The sequence below is a fragment of the Cynocephalus volans genome, chromosome 15 (genome assembly GCF_027409185.1).
Source record: "Cynocephalus volans isolate mCynVol1 chromosome 15, mCynVol1.pri, whole genome shotgun sequence".
In the NCBI taxonomy this organism is placed as follows: Eukaryota; Metazoa; Chordata; class Mammalia; order Dermoptera; family Cynocephalidae; genus Cynocephalus; species Cynocephalus volans.
The window spans coordinates 93,195,442-93,212,874 of NC_084474.1; the positions used below are offsets into that span (position 1 = coordinate 93,195,442).

At 37.0% G+C, this 17,433-nt stretch overlaps 1 protein-coding gene across 17 annotated transcripts in view; it reads right to left on the bottom strand.

Moving 5' to 3' along the window:
- PTK2 (protein tyrosine kinase 2) overlaps window positions 1-17,433 on the bottom strand; it is a 299,259-nt gene that overhangs the window by 151,088 nt on the left and 130,738 nt on the right. For all 17 annotated transcript variants that reach the window (XM_063079415.1, XM_063079414.1, XM_063079413.1 and 14 more), the window contains 2 exons: window positions 12,539-12,618; window positions 12,250-12,312 (listed from right to left, as the gene is read on the bottom strand). In XM_063079415.1, the coding sequence (XP_062935485.1) occupies window positions 12,250-12,312; window positions 12,539-12,618 (143 nt within the window). The remainder of the gene's footprint in view (window positions 1-12,249; window positions 12,313-12,538; window positions 12,619-17,433) is intronic.

The following is a 17,433-nucleotide window of genomic DNA, read 5'->3' on the forward strand; positions in this document are numbered from 1 at the left end:
CTATGGATTATGAAATGGCAAGATGAAAGGAGCCTGAAGCTCAATGACCGAGGAACACTGACTGTCTAGGACTTGTTTTATACGAAAGGGGAATGAACTTCTGTCTTAATGAAGCCATTACCAATTCCTGCTATATCTGTCAGCATCCCCTTCTTTGATATATTACTATAGGCAGCTAAAGAAAGCACTGAATTAGTGTTGACAAGGACAATGAAAAAAATAACAAAGCACAATTATAATTTACCTCAGCTGGCTTTAAATCATTAATTTATTCATTCAAGAAATATCTATGGAATACCTAATAAATGTCAGCTCCTCTGTTAAGAGTGGGGAATACCAGAGGTCCCCGCATTGGTGCAGCTCACATTTGGGAAGAGACAATTATACAAATGGCTACAGGAAAATACACTAAATGCAAAGATGATTAAAAGCAAATTTCTTATAAAAAAAAAGGCAAACCAAGGAAATGAGTAGAATTGAAAAATTAAGTGGTTTATTTAAATAGGAGGGAACTTCAAAAAGTTCATAGAAAGATTTATTACCTTTTAATTCTATTTTTCCATGAACTTTTGAAGTACCCTAAAAATTTCACATTGTAGTTCTCTAGTTTAGAAAAATAATCCTTGGTAACTAAGATTCTTCTTTCTACAATACAATATTAGGAAGCATAATTTTAACACTGTATTAGCTTATTTTGGTTTAATTTGTCATTACCAGCAATGCAGTTTTAAAAGTTGATAAAAAATATTTTTCTTAAAACACCTGACCTCCTTTGGCAGCTGCCCTTTCTTTGCGTCTTATTTACAAAAGATGTAAATAAAAAGCTCATCTGTTTCACATTCCAGTTTCTTTCCTGGTAGTGTGAGCCCTCAGAATACAGTAACCAGGGATAAGGGTTGGGGGACTTCATGGCCATGTACGTCCCGTTTGTCTACAGAAAAGGTACCAAGCTTGGAAAGACATGCAAAGAAAGATTGATAATATCTTTAGTTAGTTAAATGAAAAAATTCAGGAGTTTCAAGATGGCGGCGGCTGCGGCGGCTGGCGCGGAGTAGCTGAGGTGGAAAAGGTGGCCACTGGGCCTCAGGCAGCCGGGAAACTTGTGGACCTTCCTCTGGCCATCTCTTAAGGGAGGACTGCTGCTGCTGGCCGGTCGTGGGGGCTCAACGCCACTTTGCCCCCGGCAGGAGAGGCTGCCTCATTTACAGGCAACAGCTTTGAAGTGTGGAGCAGGAAAAGAACTGATTCTTAGCTGCAAAAGCGAGTCTTGAAACAGGGAACACGGCGCCAGGGCTGCTGTGGATGCAGCCAGGATCCCGGAGGCTGGGGCCGCACTGAAGGCGGCCAGCTGCCCTATTCAGGATTCGAGGTTTCAGGCCGGCATTAAAGAAGATTCCTGGGAGCGCCCGAGCGGCGCCGCGACTGAACAGCCCGAGGCGGCAGCGCCGAGAACACGGAAGGCAACAAACCAGAGACAGAGCGAGCGCCCGACCTGGCACAGCACTGTGAGTGATCCCTGGCACAGCTCTGTTCGGGGGGGGGGGGGGGGATGCCCACGCGGCTCCCGCCTGCACCACCAGGCCACTCACTGCCCCGGTGCTGCCTCCATTTTCCCAGGTGCGGGCAGCTCCGCCCTGCTCGGCCATCACTGAGCCCATTTGCTTGGCCTGGCGCGGGGCTTTCCGGACCCTGCGGGCCGGCCTCCTCTCCCACTCCCTCCGCGGTTCTCTGGCGAGGCTGGGGGTGTGGGGCGTCCCGACCAGTGTTGGGAGGGCTAGGAAGTACGGGCGGGCCGACTGTCACTCCACCACACCCTGGACTCCGGCCCCGGTAAACTTCCTGTTACTGGGAGGCAGATACCAGCTCTGCGACCACCAGTTTGGAAAAAAGCCTAACGAATTTCTGGTTGGGAATAGTGTGGTAGGAGAGTTCCCAGGTCCGCTTGAACCTGCCGGAGAGCAGGCTGCAGGTGGGCACTAGACTCGGTTTATACCGGGGGGATACAAAGGTGAACAAGACCCGAGAAAGATCTACACAGTGCTACAAAGGCACCCAGAGAGACCGGTCGTCTGTGCCTAGCAGAAACCTGGTAGACTTCCTGGGCGAGGCGGGGCTGAGCAGGGTCTTGAAGGCCCAGCTGATAGACGAGGGGTGCAGAAGACACACCCCAGCCCAGCACAGTGTGCACAGAGGGGGGAGACGTGCGGCCAGGGAGGCGGAGACTCGACAGAAACCACACACCCGGTGGGGTCGCCACTGCACGATCTAACAGCCTGGGCCAGAGCACATGGAACAGGGAGAAGTCCTGTACAGAAAGTGAAAGCTCAACAGAGATCACACACCCTGTGGTACGTGATCCACCAGCCCAGCAGAGTACAAGCTGACCAGAAAGGTGGATCCCTGGAGAAGCCCAAGACCCGAGGCAACCACACACACAAGACACTAGAGGCCAACTGAGCAGTCACGGAGGGAGCCATACCAAATTGGCAACCACAGCAACATCCTAGTTAGTCATTAGTCTCAAACCGGTGGACTGTGAAACCCCCTGCCACAATGAATAAACACCAAAAAAAAGACACCAGAAATACAAAAAATCAAGAAAGTACACCACCAAAAGTTAATAAATCTCATACTCTAGATCCTATAGAACAAGAAGCCCTTGAAATAACTGACAAGGAATTTCGAGTGATAATTCTAAGGAAACTGAATGAGATACAAGAAAACTCAGCTAGACATCATGATGAAATGAGGAAAAGTATACAGGATCTGAAAGAGGAAATATACAAGGAAATCAATGTCCTGAAAAAAAATGTAGCAGAACTTGCTGAACTGAAGAAGTTATTCAGCGAAATAAAAAACACAACGGAGAGTTTAACCAGCAGGCTTGTCGAAGTTGAAGAGAGAACCTCTGAACTTGAAGATGGGCTGTTTGAAATAACACAAGCAGACAAAAAGAAAGAAAATGAAAAAATTCAGAAGTTTCTAGATAGTGCTCTTCCCACTTTCAGAAGTAGGGCCTTGTTATTTTTAGCATAATTCAAAATAGTTATTTTAATAAGGGGTAAAGTTGAAGGGATATTCTGCATTAGTCTGCTAATAACTGAGATTGTCTTTAAAATTTCTGCTAGAATATAATCAATTTATGAACAATTTTATGACTTTTCTTTTTCTTGGCAAGAAAAAAGAAAACCCTGAAATAAACTAATAAGGAACAAATAATGTTTTGCATTTCCGTATAATTCTTGTCTGTACTGAAGAAACATATAAATTTCTAAATGGCTCCAAGTTACTAGCAAAAACCAGTAGGAGAAAGGAATGCTAAGGCTCCCCTGGAGGCATAGGGGCTGCTGGGCTGCTGAGTTCCTCCTTCAGCAGCAGAGCTGCAGTATGCCTGACGATCGATCGCAGTACGCCTGACAGACCAGGAGTATCCTCTTAGCCAGCCCTAAAGCACTGTCATCAGCCTTTTTAATGGCTGCAATGGAAGACAGAGCCAATTGAAATATGTTTAAAGTATTGAGAAAATGTAACTATTAATCTAGAAGTGTTAACAAAGTGAAGTGACCTTTCAAGAATAAGGGTGAAATAAAGAAAATTACAAGATGAAGAAAACAGAATTTTACCATCAAAAAACAGGTATTAAAAAACTTCTAAATGATGTACTTTAAGAAAAAGTAAAACTAATGCCAGAAGGACAGATTGAGACACAACGAATAATGTTTAATCCATACAGTGATAAACACGTAAGTCTCCAGGCTGCTCCCACTACACATGCAAAGCGCTGCGGGCAGCAGGGATCCTGCTTTTGGGACCCTGGACTGAGGTTACCTATAAGGTGGAGATAATAAACTTGGCACTCAGGCACTGAGCTTGGACCTGAGGGAGACTGAAGTGGTACCATTCACTGGCTCTCATCACAAGCCACAGTGGCAGAAACAAAGCCCCTCTGGAGCCCAGCTTGCCCAATCTAGGGCCACTTGGCTCTGATTCAAACCACTTGGGGGCTTTACTGAGAGTCAAGAGTAACCGCAGATTGAGATAACCCTGACACCCCAAGGTTATTGTCAAATACAGAACATAAAACAGCTACGTGTGAAAAGCTTGAAGAAATACATGACACAATCACACAGATGAGCACACAACAAGAGTTACAAGGAATAAAGAAGCAAATTACATCCTAAGAAATGGAACTTCTAGAAACGGATGAGGGATGACAGAGAGATTACTTAAAAGAGAATTAAGGAATTAGAAGACAAAGCCAAAGAAATTACACACTCTGCCATTGACAGAAAGGGAAACAGAAAATATGAAAAATGTTAAGAGATACAAAGGTCAAAAATATATCTAATTGATAATTAAAGTGATAATGGCATATATTTCCCAGATGAAAAACATAAATCCACAGAATTAAGAAGCATGTCTTATTCTAAGCTAGATTTATAACAAGAAATTCAAGCCTAAGACATGAGTAAAACTGGAGAAGACCAAAACTAAGAAAGGATCATAAAAGAAAGAGCAACCACAAAGAAATGCCAACAGACTTTTATCTTTACAGTGTTGAGAAAATATAGCAATTTGAGCGACATATTTGAAGGAAAAGGAAAAGGATGCTAGAAGGGTAGTCTGAGATACAAAAAAAGGATCTTTAAAAAAAGAAAATGATAAATATATGGGGACAGCCAAGTAAACAATGTCTGTATAAAATAATAGTAGCATTTAATATTTGGGGTTTAAGTAAAAAAAGGCAGAACTAAAATAATGGGGGAAAACGGTGTGTAAGTTGGAAGAAGGTAGAGAGAGTTAAAGTATCCCAAGGTTTTTGTATTGTTTAAGAGAGGTTTAGGCCATTTTAAAATCTAGATTTGGTTAAGTTAATATAGAAGGTTGAATGTAAGGGTAGCTAATAAAAGAATAGAGCTAGTTCATAAATTTTTAAATCATTAGAGAAGAAAATTTGGAATAAGAAAACCAACTAAGAAATAAACAGTACATGCATACACAGTTTATTTCTAGGACATCAGAAATAAAGATAACACAAGCAAGTCCAAATATATCATTCATCTTGACAAATATAAATGTATTAAACCTATCAGTCAAAAGAAAAATTTTGCAAACTGAATTTAGGGAGTCCAGCTCCAGGACGTTTATGAGACACACCTAAATGTAAAAGAACATAGAAAAGTTGAAAGTGAAAAATGGAAAATATAAACCAAGCCAATGCTAACCTAAAGAAGGCAAAACAGACTTTAGGACAAAAACAACAAAAAAATTATTAGGACCACTAAATAACACAATATTCAATTTACCAAGATATAAACATTTTGTCTCTATGTTTAAATAAAAGAGCCTCAAAACATAAAGCAAAAATTAATAGATCTACAGGAAGAAATTGGCAAAGCCATCATTATAGATGAGTATTTCTACACACCTCTCTTAATTATTGATATGTCAAGAGACAAAATGACATTTAACAAGCTTGATTAGAAAATGCATTTTTAAACCATATTATAACATTTAAAAAAACTGATCAGATAAAGCAAACAGAGCAAAATGTTAATAAATGTAGAATTTAGGTGGCAGATTCATAAGTGTTCACCATATAATTCTTTCCACTTTTTTGTATGTTATTTTTTCATAATAAACTTTTCATTCTAAAGTACTAGGGGGAAATGGTCTTATACTAGTCCACAAAGAAAGCTTCCAAAAAAGTGGAGAAGCTCTTGTCATACAGACCATACTCTCTGATCATGCCATTAAGCTAAAAGTTAATTTTAAAACATTAAAAAAAAAATCCATGCATTTGGAAATGTAAAAATAGAAATGAATCCACAGTTTTAGAACAAACATTTAACAATCTCTGGTCACTGAATGCCTTTTCTTTATCAGGTCATGACACTCAAAAACCAAAATAAAAATAACTGATGGATTTTACTACATTAAGAAAAGACAAACTTTATATGATGTAAGCCATATAAATACAGTTGAAAGATAAAAAACTACCGGGAAAGAATATACAAAACAAATATTACAAACATAGGGTTAATATGACAAAGATCTGTTAAGATTAATAAAGAAAAAACATAAACATATTAGAAAAACTGAGGAAAAAATGCAGTAAATTTACAAAAGGAATATAAAATGGCCATTTATCGGAAGATGTTTAATATCACAATAATTAAACTAATGTAAATAAAACAAGCTAACATTTGTTCTCTATATTATAGGCAAAAATGAACCACAAAGAATGATGACATGCTTTATACTGTTATTAACCTGAACTGAATATCCACCGTTAGGTGACTGGTTAAATATAATATTGTACAATTACGTGATGGACTAGTAAGCTAATATACTATTTATATTTAGTCACATGGAAAGATCTCTTCAACAGAAAGTTAAATAAGAAAATCAGAATGCATGTACAGTATCATTCCACTTATATTAAAAACTATGCATATATGTATATTTTTAAAAGGAGCTATAAGGATATTTAGTAAGACTGTGAAAGTGGTTATAAATAAGTGATGGGATTTAAAGATTTCTTTTCCTATTTGACAGTGTAGTTTCAATTTTTCTATAACTAGAATGTAGTATTTCCTTTGAGAACAAATAAATTAAAACTCATTTTTAAAGGGCTCAAAATTACGTCAACAGATGAACCCTGTCATTCTTTTACATTACTTTGTCTTAATACACCTTGAAGACACTCTACACAGTTTGGTTTTTATTGTGATGGACAATTTATCCTCTGAATAATGATAATAATAATTATGGTCAACATTTATTCAGTGCTGGGTACTCTATTAAGCTTTTCACTGGATTATCTTACCTAACTCACTACAACAATCCAATATATAGGTAGGTATCAGCATTATCCTCATTTTACAGAATTGGAAACAAGCACCAAGAATTTCACTATCCCAAACCTAGCAAATAGAAGAGCTAGTCGATGGTGGAGCTAGGACTCAAAACCAGACTGGTCTGGGGCAAGAGCCCACTGGACAATCCATTTCTCACAGAGACAGGGTAGGGAGTCCACGCAAGTCCCGCAACTGTGAAGAATCAGTATCGTGGGGCAAAAGCACAAGAACTTAGAAAGAAGAAAGGCACAGCAAAACGAGCACGGTAATATCCTAGAACAATAAGGACCTGAATGAAGACTCCCCTTTCTTTTCTTTAACTATCCTGTTTACTTAATTTCAATATCATGCATACAGCTGAACTATACAAAACAGCCATTTCAAAACAATAGATCATTCAACATTTTAATCATATCCTCTAAGAAAGATCTAACTTGCAAACTCATGCTGTGTCTTATTTCTCCTGATTTCAGGTAATAACAATCATAAGCCATTATTTATGTATAGTAATTTCCACATTTTCCATTTCACTGACCCCTTCACCAAAACTCCAAGGTTTTGAAGGCACTGATTAATACCCCAACTTGTCCTCTTCTAGTCATCTGTTCTCCTGTCACCTGAATTGCTGTAATTTCTAGATATAAGCCAAATTTACAAAAACTTTAGTGCAGAATATGATTCGCATTTCAAACAGATCTTGAACTTAAAACTCTTCCCTCCAAACATATTATTCACCACTTCACCTCAATGATATCTGCTTTTTCATTTTCTTTCTTTTAATTGGTTGTTCTGGCTGCTAAAAACATGTCAATACATTAACCGTGAAGATTTCTTTTCAGCTCTACCTTCCTGTAGCTCTGTATCCTTTTGACAGTACATCAGGCTCTCTTCATTCCTGTGGGTACCTCTGGTTCTCAGACTCTCAATTATCTTTCATTTTCCTATCTCGGCCCTGCACAGAGATGGAGTGGAATACAATTTGTGTCATTCTTCACCAGTCACTGTACAGGGACAGGCTTCCACGGCGGCCCTGAAGGATGGTCACATGTGTTCCTGGCATCCTTTCCCTGTAACTCTGACAGGCCACTGACCTAGCACTCCTTTTCTGACTTCACGTGACTACTTACCACCTACTGTACCTTGCAAGACCATCATCTCTTAACTACATGATGGCTTTTTGCCTCCTCAATTCTCCCATCAGATTTTTAATTGAGATAAACTTTTTATTTTAGAATAGTTTGAGATTTACAAAAAAGTTGCAAAGACAGTAATTTGTATATTCCAAACCTAGGTCCACCTACTATTAATATATTGTGTTACGATGGTACATGTGTCACAATAAACAAACCAATATTAATATACTATTATTAATAAACTTTATACTTCATTCAGATTTCAACAATTTTCCCCATATGTCCCTTTTCTGTTCCAAGATCCTATCTAGGACACCACATTACATTTAACCATCATGTCTCTTTAGGCTACTCTGGCTGTGTTGGTTTCTGAGACTTCCCTTGTTTCCTTGATGGCCGTGACAGTTGTGAAGAGTTCGGGTTAGGTATTTTGTAAGATGTCCCTCAACTAGGATTTGTCTGGTGTTTTTCTCTTAATTAGACTGAGGAGGACCACAAAGGCAAAGTGCCAGGCAGCACATCGTATCGAGGTTGCACTGTCACCAGGACTTACTGCTGCTGTTGTGGGCCATGATCTCCTGGCTGGGGTTGTATCTGTCAGGCTTCTATACTGTGAGTTACCTTCTCCCATGCTCCCTTTCCACACTGTGCTCTTTAGAAACAAGCCACTAAATGCAGCCCATATTCTAGGGGTGGGTTTTTTGCTCCACCTCCCCTTGGGGAGGGGATATTTACATAAATTGTTTGGAATTCTTCTGTAGAGGAGATCTGTCATTCCTCCTCCACATATTTGCTTATTCAATCATTTATATTGGTATGGACCCATGGATATTTATTTTACAAGTTGGGCTATAATCTAACATAATGTTATTTAATTTGTTGCTCAAATTGTTCCAGCTTTCACCATTGGGAGCTCTTTCAGTTGGCCCATGCATCTCTGTGACACAGCCCAAACATTTTGTTTTTTGAGCACTTCCTTCTTCCTGGCACTAAACGATGCACAAGGCTCATCTTCTATTTTCTCTCCCCTCCCTAGAATCAGGCATTTTTCTGAGGAGCCCTTGGTTCCTTTCATTGGAAAATACTACTAGAAACCAAGATGTAGGCAACAGATACCATCAGATTTTTTTTTAATTAAGAAAAAAATTTTAATTTACTTATTTTTTTCATTGTACCCATCAGATTTTTAATACTGCTGGTATTAATGATTTCATAATAAATGAAATAAACCAACAATCTCTTTCCTATTCATTTAAAAAAAACACAAATTTTCCCTCAGAACTGTAAATCAACGTGCCCCAAACAACTTATCCTCTTTCCCTAGTTGCATGCTCCTCTTCTGTGACTAGTCTCCCTTGTGGCCCATGACAGAAAACCAAGAGATTCCTTGGATTCCTCCTTTCCTTTCTGATGCAAATTTAACCAGCCTCCAGTTTGCACAGCTGATCTAGGTCTCCGTAGCCACTGCCTCCGTCTCAATCTCAGAGCCTCATCATTGCTCACATGGAAAGGAAAGATGCCACAGTTTCTTGGTTCCCTGCTTCCATTTTTAACTTTCTTTAATAAAATTCCATTCTCGTGAACACAAAATTCTAAATCACAAACCTCCTCCTATCATTGTCCTGCTTAAAATGGATCAAGTCAGCAATGCTCAAGGGCCAAGTCCAGACTCTTTTTGAAGAACATGTTAGTTAATGACCAGGTCCCTATATATGTGAGGGTACTGGAAAAAGTTCATGGAAAGATTTGTATTGTCTTTTACATCTATTTTTCTACGAATTTTTTGAAGTACCCTTGTACATATCCCTATCTCTCACATAAACATGACGTTCTACCCATAACAAACTTACAGAGTTTTCTAAACTTTATCATATCTCTGTGTTTCTGTGCCTTTGTAAATGCTGATTCCTCCTTCCAGACAGGCTCCTGTGCAACAACCTCACTTGCCCATTTTCTGTTAATCACTCATTCATCTAGATTCAGGTTAAATAACATCTCTCTGTGAAGCCACCTCAGACATCAAGTGCACCCCCCTGCAAATGCCCCGTAGATATTTCTACTTTTGTTTCTAGCACATTATTTTATAATTTTGCTTACTTGTCTGAGACTCTCCCTCCTAGCTATAAGCTTCCCGAAGGTGAAAATTTTGTATCATTAATTTCTGAATCTCTAGCAGTTAGCTACCAAGCATTCAGGAGCTGCTCAATAATGGTTGTCAATTGAATTAATGAATAAACAAAGAAATGGACAAAGAAACAGATAATTGATAAAATAACCAAATAGAGAAAATTATTTCCATTTTTCCTGAACCTCCTTTTGAACTGAGAACAAAAATTGTAATCATCTAAGACAAGACCTAAAATAATTGCTTCCATTCTGGTAATTTGTATTTTAAGCACTAAAGAAGAATCTCTCAGGCTGAAGAATGTGGCAATTTTTAAATAAGAAATCTAAACTACAGTGAATAGTAGCTTTAATTGCTTTTTTTAATGTTATAAACACTATCAGTACTTCTACATCATTAACTAAAGTGCGGGGAACATTCTACTTAAAAAAGCTCTGCCTAGGGCCGAGCCCGTGGCGCACTTGGTAGAGTGCTGCGCTGGCAGTGCGGCGACGCTCCCGCCGCGGGTTCGGATCCTATATAGGACTGACCGGTGCACTCACTGGCTGAGTGCCGGTCACGAAAAAACGACAAAAAAAAAAAAAAAAAAAAAAAAAGCTCTGCCTAGGAAGATATCCTAGTTGATCTCTACAATTTTGCATTTAATTCCAGAATTAAATTCCAAATTTTAAAAAAATTTTGTTTTAATTCCAAACGATTTCTAATCTATTAAGAGTCAAAACAGAGGTGGGTAAGTATCTTCACAAAAACACAATCACAAATATCTAGTGAGTGTCTACTATGTGCCCACACTGTCACAAACCTTATGCTACAGTAATATATTAAACTAAGAATGTAAGTAGTGAATTAGCTTTCAGCAGACAGAAACAAGATGGACTACCTAGATCGTACTCATTCACTGTTACAACTTGGCTCAAAAGAGGCTCACATAATTACCAAAAGTAACTCTCTTATCTATTACTACCAGTTACAATATCAAACGGATCTACTTCTTTTGTAACTGTTTTCCAAAAATATTTATTTCTACTTTTATTTTTAAATGGCCATAACTCCCCTGCAAAATCTTGCTTTCAAAATAGTGGGATATTAAACCTTCACAGTATAATAATAGTTGGACTGACCTAGAAAGTCCACATAAAATCTAAAGTTACTTGAATTCTTTATTATAGCAGACTAGCTATGAATAACTTTCACTTTATTTTACCAACATCTCCCAAATACCACAAAAATTTCAGTAATAATACAGTCAAAAAAGTAAATGTTGCCAAATACTGCACTACTGCTAATGAAAATAAAATTGATCTTTACTAGGATATAGCAAACATCAATTATCTTTTACTGAATTAATGATCAGAAAGATGCAGTGTAGAACTTCTAGCTTTCCATGACATAAGCTCCAGCTTGGCTTAGATGTATTTAATACAATCTATTATAACAGTCTAGCATATAAATAACAGATTGAGTATTGCTTATCTGAAATGCCTGGGATCAGAAGTGTTTTGGATTTCTTTGGATTTTGGAATATTTGCATTGTACTTACCAACTGAACATCCCTAACCCGAAAATCTGAAATCTGAAATGTTCCAATGAGCATTTCCTTTGAGCATCATACTGCAGCTCAAAAAGTTTCAGATTTTGAAGTATTCTGAATTTCTGGATTAGGAATACTCAACCTGTAATTTCATTATTGAAAAAATTTTCAGATATTTAAAATTTTCTGATACATAAGCAACAAGTAATGCCCATATCTCCACTTGCAAAACAATCCTTAGTAAACTTATACAGAATAAGAATAATAATTTATAAGCAATTTATGGGTGATTCTAGAGTTCAGTATAAATTAGAAGTGAAATATCATCCCACTATGATTAAATCTACAGAGACAAAAAAGTCTATTATATATGTGTTAGCAGGCCATACACACTATTAATCTTAAGACATTTTTCAACAAGTTTAAATGTTTGTTAACCAATTAACATATATAAGAATTATTTTCTTAAAACTTTCCTTCTTCCAGATGTAAAAGTTTAAGATACAGCAGTGTTTTAGAGTCAATATTTAAGTCAAGATAAACTAAGAAATGATTTAGTTCTGAATATCTGCAGGTACAGCTCAGGGGTGTAATACTTACTCTAATACTTCATAGTTAGACTTCTTTTCTAGTGCATTGCCCCGCATTTCCCAGTATGATCGCCTAAAAATCAGGAAAAATATAAATATAAGTATATACACATATGGAATGTATATGTTGTTAAATGATAAAAACTGTAATAATTTAGAATCTTCTCAAATTTTTACTCAAATTTTATTCAATATTTTACTGATAATCTTTATGAGGAAAAGAAAAATATCTGGGAAAAATTTGAAAATAATGAAAACCATCGATGAATAAAGACCCCAATGTATAGTTATCGCCTTACCTTATTTCTAGACAACCCAACTTCAGAGCAATTTCCTGGTCGACTTGATCAGCTATTTCTAACATATAATCGCTCTTCACCTGCAATAAAAGGAATGAGAAAAACAATGTTGTTTTAAAAGAATACATTTTAGATGTATTCATTCAATAAATGTTTACTGAGTACCTTTTACATACTTTATTTACACTGTGTCAATAATTATGCTAGGTGCTAGAGATATAAAAATGAATAATACTAAAAAGTAATTAAAGAAATAAAATGGTCTCCTACTAAGAAAAGCTCACATAATCTATGACCACTTTAACAGGACATTCAGAAATAACTAACACAGTCTGAATCACAATAATGTTAAGCTGCTTTATACCCTTCCCATGCTGTCAAAAGTGAAATCATGAAGGGAGATCTCCATCTTTAAGAAATTTGTAGTGGACGTATTTTCTGAGCTCAAAGTACAATTCCAACAGCAGTTTTTGGACTTCAATGCAAAAAGGGCAAAGAAAGTCTATACTTCAAAATCCATTTAACTGTGCAACTGAAGTGTTTCACCTAACCATAAATTGCTAAGTGATTAATCTGTAAAGTAATAACATGTACAAAGTCTTACATAAAGAGAATATATTCAACAAATATTTATTAAATGCCCATCATGTGCCAGGATACAGTAGTGAATAAAACATAACAGAACTTACAGAAAGATAATGGTGGATAAATTTTATTTAAAAAGGGTTATTTTGGATGTTATGTTGAAAACAGACTGTAAAGAGAAAGACCCAAAGCTAGAAAACCTGTATAACAAGTTTTTCCACTGACTCTTTTTTCTCCATTTATAATAGAGAAGTGACCACAAATTATACTAGAGGTAAATGAAGAATCTAACTGAATACCAATTTTTAAATTTTGATGTTGAGTGTGTGTGAGTAGAGCAAGTCCATGTGTACACGTGCACACAACTGGATTTCTCAAACTCAAAGTACATATAGTTCCTTTATTTCTTGGAGTTTTTCTTTATATCTTCTAATAAATCCCATCTAAAATTTGTGAATATCAGAAAATTAGCATTAAAAATCAATCCTCACTATTAAGCTATCAAAGAGAATAAATTAAGCACCTAAAACCCATGCCTTACTGTGTTGCAAACACAATGTGAAAAAGAGACTTCACATTTGCTTTCACTGAATATACACCCTATTGCTAGGTACAACAGATAACTACAGTTAAAAATAATGTGAGAGAACAGATCAGTGGCTGCCAGGGGTTAGGGATGGGCCAAGGATATGACAATAAACCAACAGACAGTTTCTTTGTGTTGATGGCATAATTCTATATCTTGATTATGGTAGTTACATGCATCTGTACCTGTGATAAAATTGCACAGAACTTAACACATGTGAATGTGCGCACACGCACAAAGTGCATGTAAACACTGGTGAAACCTAAACAAGGTCTGTAGTCTAGATAATAGTATTTTGTCAATATAAATTTCCCTATTTTCATATCGTACTACAGTATATCATGATTGTGGTAGTAATTATTAGATTATATACATTGTCAAAACTCATTGAACTGTATGTTTAGTTATTTTTATTGTATGCAAATTATACTTCAATAAAACAACTTTTAAAATATATATAAAAATGTATATATGTTACATGGGAAACGTACAGGTACTTTGGAAGGCTCTACATATATCCAAGTCCAGGAAAGGCAAGGGGGAGTTATGCAGAAAAACACTGACTCAGCAGGCCTGGGTTGCTCAAACCCTGCACATTCCCCAAAAAGGCCTACTTTTTTTTTTTTTCGTCTTTTTGTGACCGGTAAGGGGATTGCAACCCTTGGCCTGGTGTCGCCCGCACTGCGCTCAGCCAGTGCGCACACCGGCCATTCCTATATAGGATCCGAACCCACGGTGGGAGCGCGGCTGCACTCCCAAGCGCCGCAATCTCCCGAGTGCACCACGGGGCCGGCCCAAAAAGGCCTACTTTTAAAGCTCTCCCTTAACCTCCTAGAAACTGAACTACTGAAGTGTTCTATCTAATAACAGAGCTTCTGCATACCTGAAAGCTTTGGGCCATAACTTGATCACCTATTGGTGAAAACATTGGCCACTAATTTGACCAGATAATTTATGCACACACTGTGATGATGGCAAACACCTGCTTTCTCTCTAGGGTCTGGAGCTTGAATAACAGAGGGTCAATCTTGCAAGTGCTACATGTGTACAAGACTGACCCCCCAATAAACACCTGAAACACCCATGCTTAGGCTAGAGTCCATGGATGGCAAATCTTTGCACATGTTGTCACACATTGTTGCTTGAGGAATTAAGCATGTCTTCTGAGACTCCACAAGGAGGGGAGACCTGGAAGCTTCCCCTTGATATCCTCTGTATGTTGCCCCGTGCACACTTTCCTATTGCTAACTTTACTCTGTATCCTTTCACTGTAATAAACCACAACCACAAGCATAACAACTTCTGAGTCCTTCAAATCCTTTAATGAATCATTGAGCATGAGGGTGGTTTTGGGGAACCCCCAAACAGGAGTGTCCCTATCAAAGTAAGAGTTTGTCAAAGGCCCTAAGGTGATCTGAAGGCAAATTTAAAATATTGGTAGAAACAGTAAACTATTAGTAAATTACCATTTCTGCCTTCCCATTTTGGGAAGGATGACCAAGAAATAAAATCTATTAAAGAAGATTTAATAATAATTCTAATAAGATGGACTTACATCTATAATTGATTTTACCTTCTGTCTAGAAAAGGGCACCTGACAATTCCCACATGGAAAATGTCAGGTTTGGGGCTGGCTGGTTAGCTCAGTTAGTTAGAGTGTGGTGTTATAACACCAAAGTCAAGGATTTGGATCCCTGCCCTGGCCAGACACCAAAAAAAAAAAAAAAAAAAAAAAAGGGAAAATGTCAGGTTTTAAACTAAAATTTCCCACTTAAAACTGAATTTTCAAATATGTTTTAACTGAGAGCTTCAAGGCCAAGAAAATACAGACCAAAATAATCAATTTCTGAAAACAATTATCTGAATGAAAACTTTTTAAAATAAAAAATTGAAATCAAAATAATAGAAAGATTGATCAGTAAGAAATAAGCCTGTCCTGGAGCCTCACATATTTCTACAGGCAAGTTTCAATACTATACCATATAGTTAAGTTATGGTTCTAGAATTGGTATTTTCTTCAACTGTCTACTGGAACTCTTTTTGTCAAATACACCACTGATTAGTTAATATTTTTTAAAGAGCCAATGGATGGATGTACTCATTTTAAATCTTAAAATACTTATAGAAGTAAACAATGCGGACTCCACATCAGCCCTAGGCATCTTAATGGCTGAAAATTCCAACAGTACCAAATGACTTCTATACAAGTTCAGCAACATCAATGCAAATTTAGTTAACAGGACAACTTCTGGGCTGAACATGGACTTCAAGCTAGTGTCCACCACCATTTGCGAAAGGTTGCCAGTCAAATATAACTTTAACCAATGAAAGTTGAGAAAGAGAATAAAATGTTACACAGCAAAGGAAAAATCTGACTTCAAGGTAAAACACACTTTTCTTGCGCTTTAGAGACTATTAGCTTTACTGTCAAAATTCATTTTTACAGACTCCTGCTCTACAGTGAATAGTGTTATAACAAGATTCTACTTTATTTTTAGAGTGTGCTGATTAATGTCTTTCAGGATATTCAGAAATGGGTCAAAAACATTTAGTGAATCATTTGAGATTTCTTTACATTGGTAGTCACATTCAGGAGATCTTTTAATAAAATTATGTGCATGCATAACAATAATGTGCAACCAGTAATTCAACAGTCCAACATTAATATGTCCACTTACATATTTTTTCCTCATGACCCCACCCAATCTGGGCTTAAACAAAATTTCAAAATAAGGAATAATAAAATTATGGCAGTTTTTAAAAATCCATCTATTTCCTTCCCTCCCTTTCTTGTGAGAGAACAGGTGGTAGAGAGAATCTAAACATCACACCTTTATTTCTAAGACAGTTTTTTTTCCTGTCATGGGACAGGACTGGTGACAGAGAGAATCTAAACATAATTCTTTTATTTCTACCCTGATCAAGGAGCCAAACCACTAAAAATATTGATTCTTCTAAAAGAGAAATTATAACAGATAACATTCAGGAGTGTTCACAATGTGCCAGACATTTCTAAGTGCTTTGATACGTTATTCATCAAATACTCAAAAAAAATCTCCTGCCACATTTTCCAGATTTATAAAAACAAAACGAGCCCCTAAAATCATTTTTTAAAAATGAACAGACAAGCCACAGACTAGGAGAAAATATTAGCAAAGCACATAACATGACAAAGAACTAATATCCAAGATTTATGAAGAAGTGCTGTCTTTCAAAATCACAGAGACAGAAAGTAGAATGGCAGTTGGCAGAGGCTGGAGGGGGGCAAATGGGGAGCTATCATCTAGAGGTTACAAGATTTTAGTTTTACAAGATGAAAGATTTATGGAGATGGGTAGAGGTGATGATGTCACAACATTATGAATGTATTTAATACCACTCAACTGTATACTCAAAAATAGTTATGATGATAAATTTTTTATGTGTATTTTACCACAATAAAAAAATACTGGAGAGAGAAAAAAGAAGTCCTACAACTTAACAATACAAAATGGGCAAAAAGATTTAAGCTGACTTTCACAAAAAAAGACATACTAAGATTCAATATGCACATGAAAGAGTGCTCAACCATTATTAGTCAGCACTTGGGGAAGTGAAATAGGAAACCATTATGTGATTCTACCACATGACCATTAGAAAGGCTAAAATGAAAAACTGACAACACTAAATGTTGGACAGAATGTGAAGCAACCAGAACTCTCACACATTATTGGAAGGATTATAA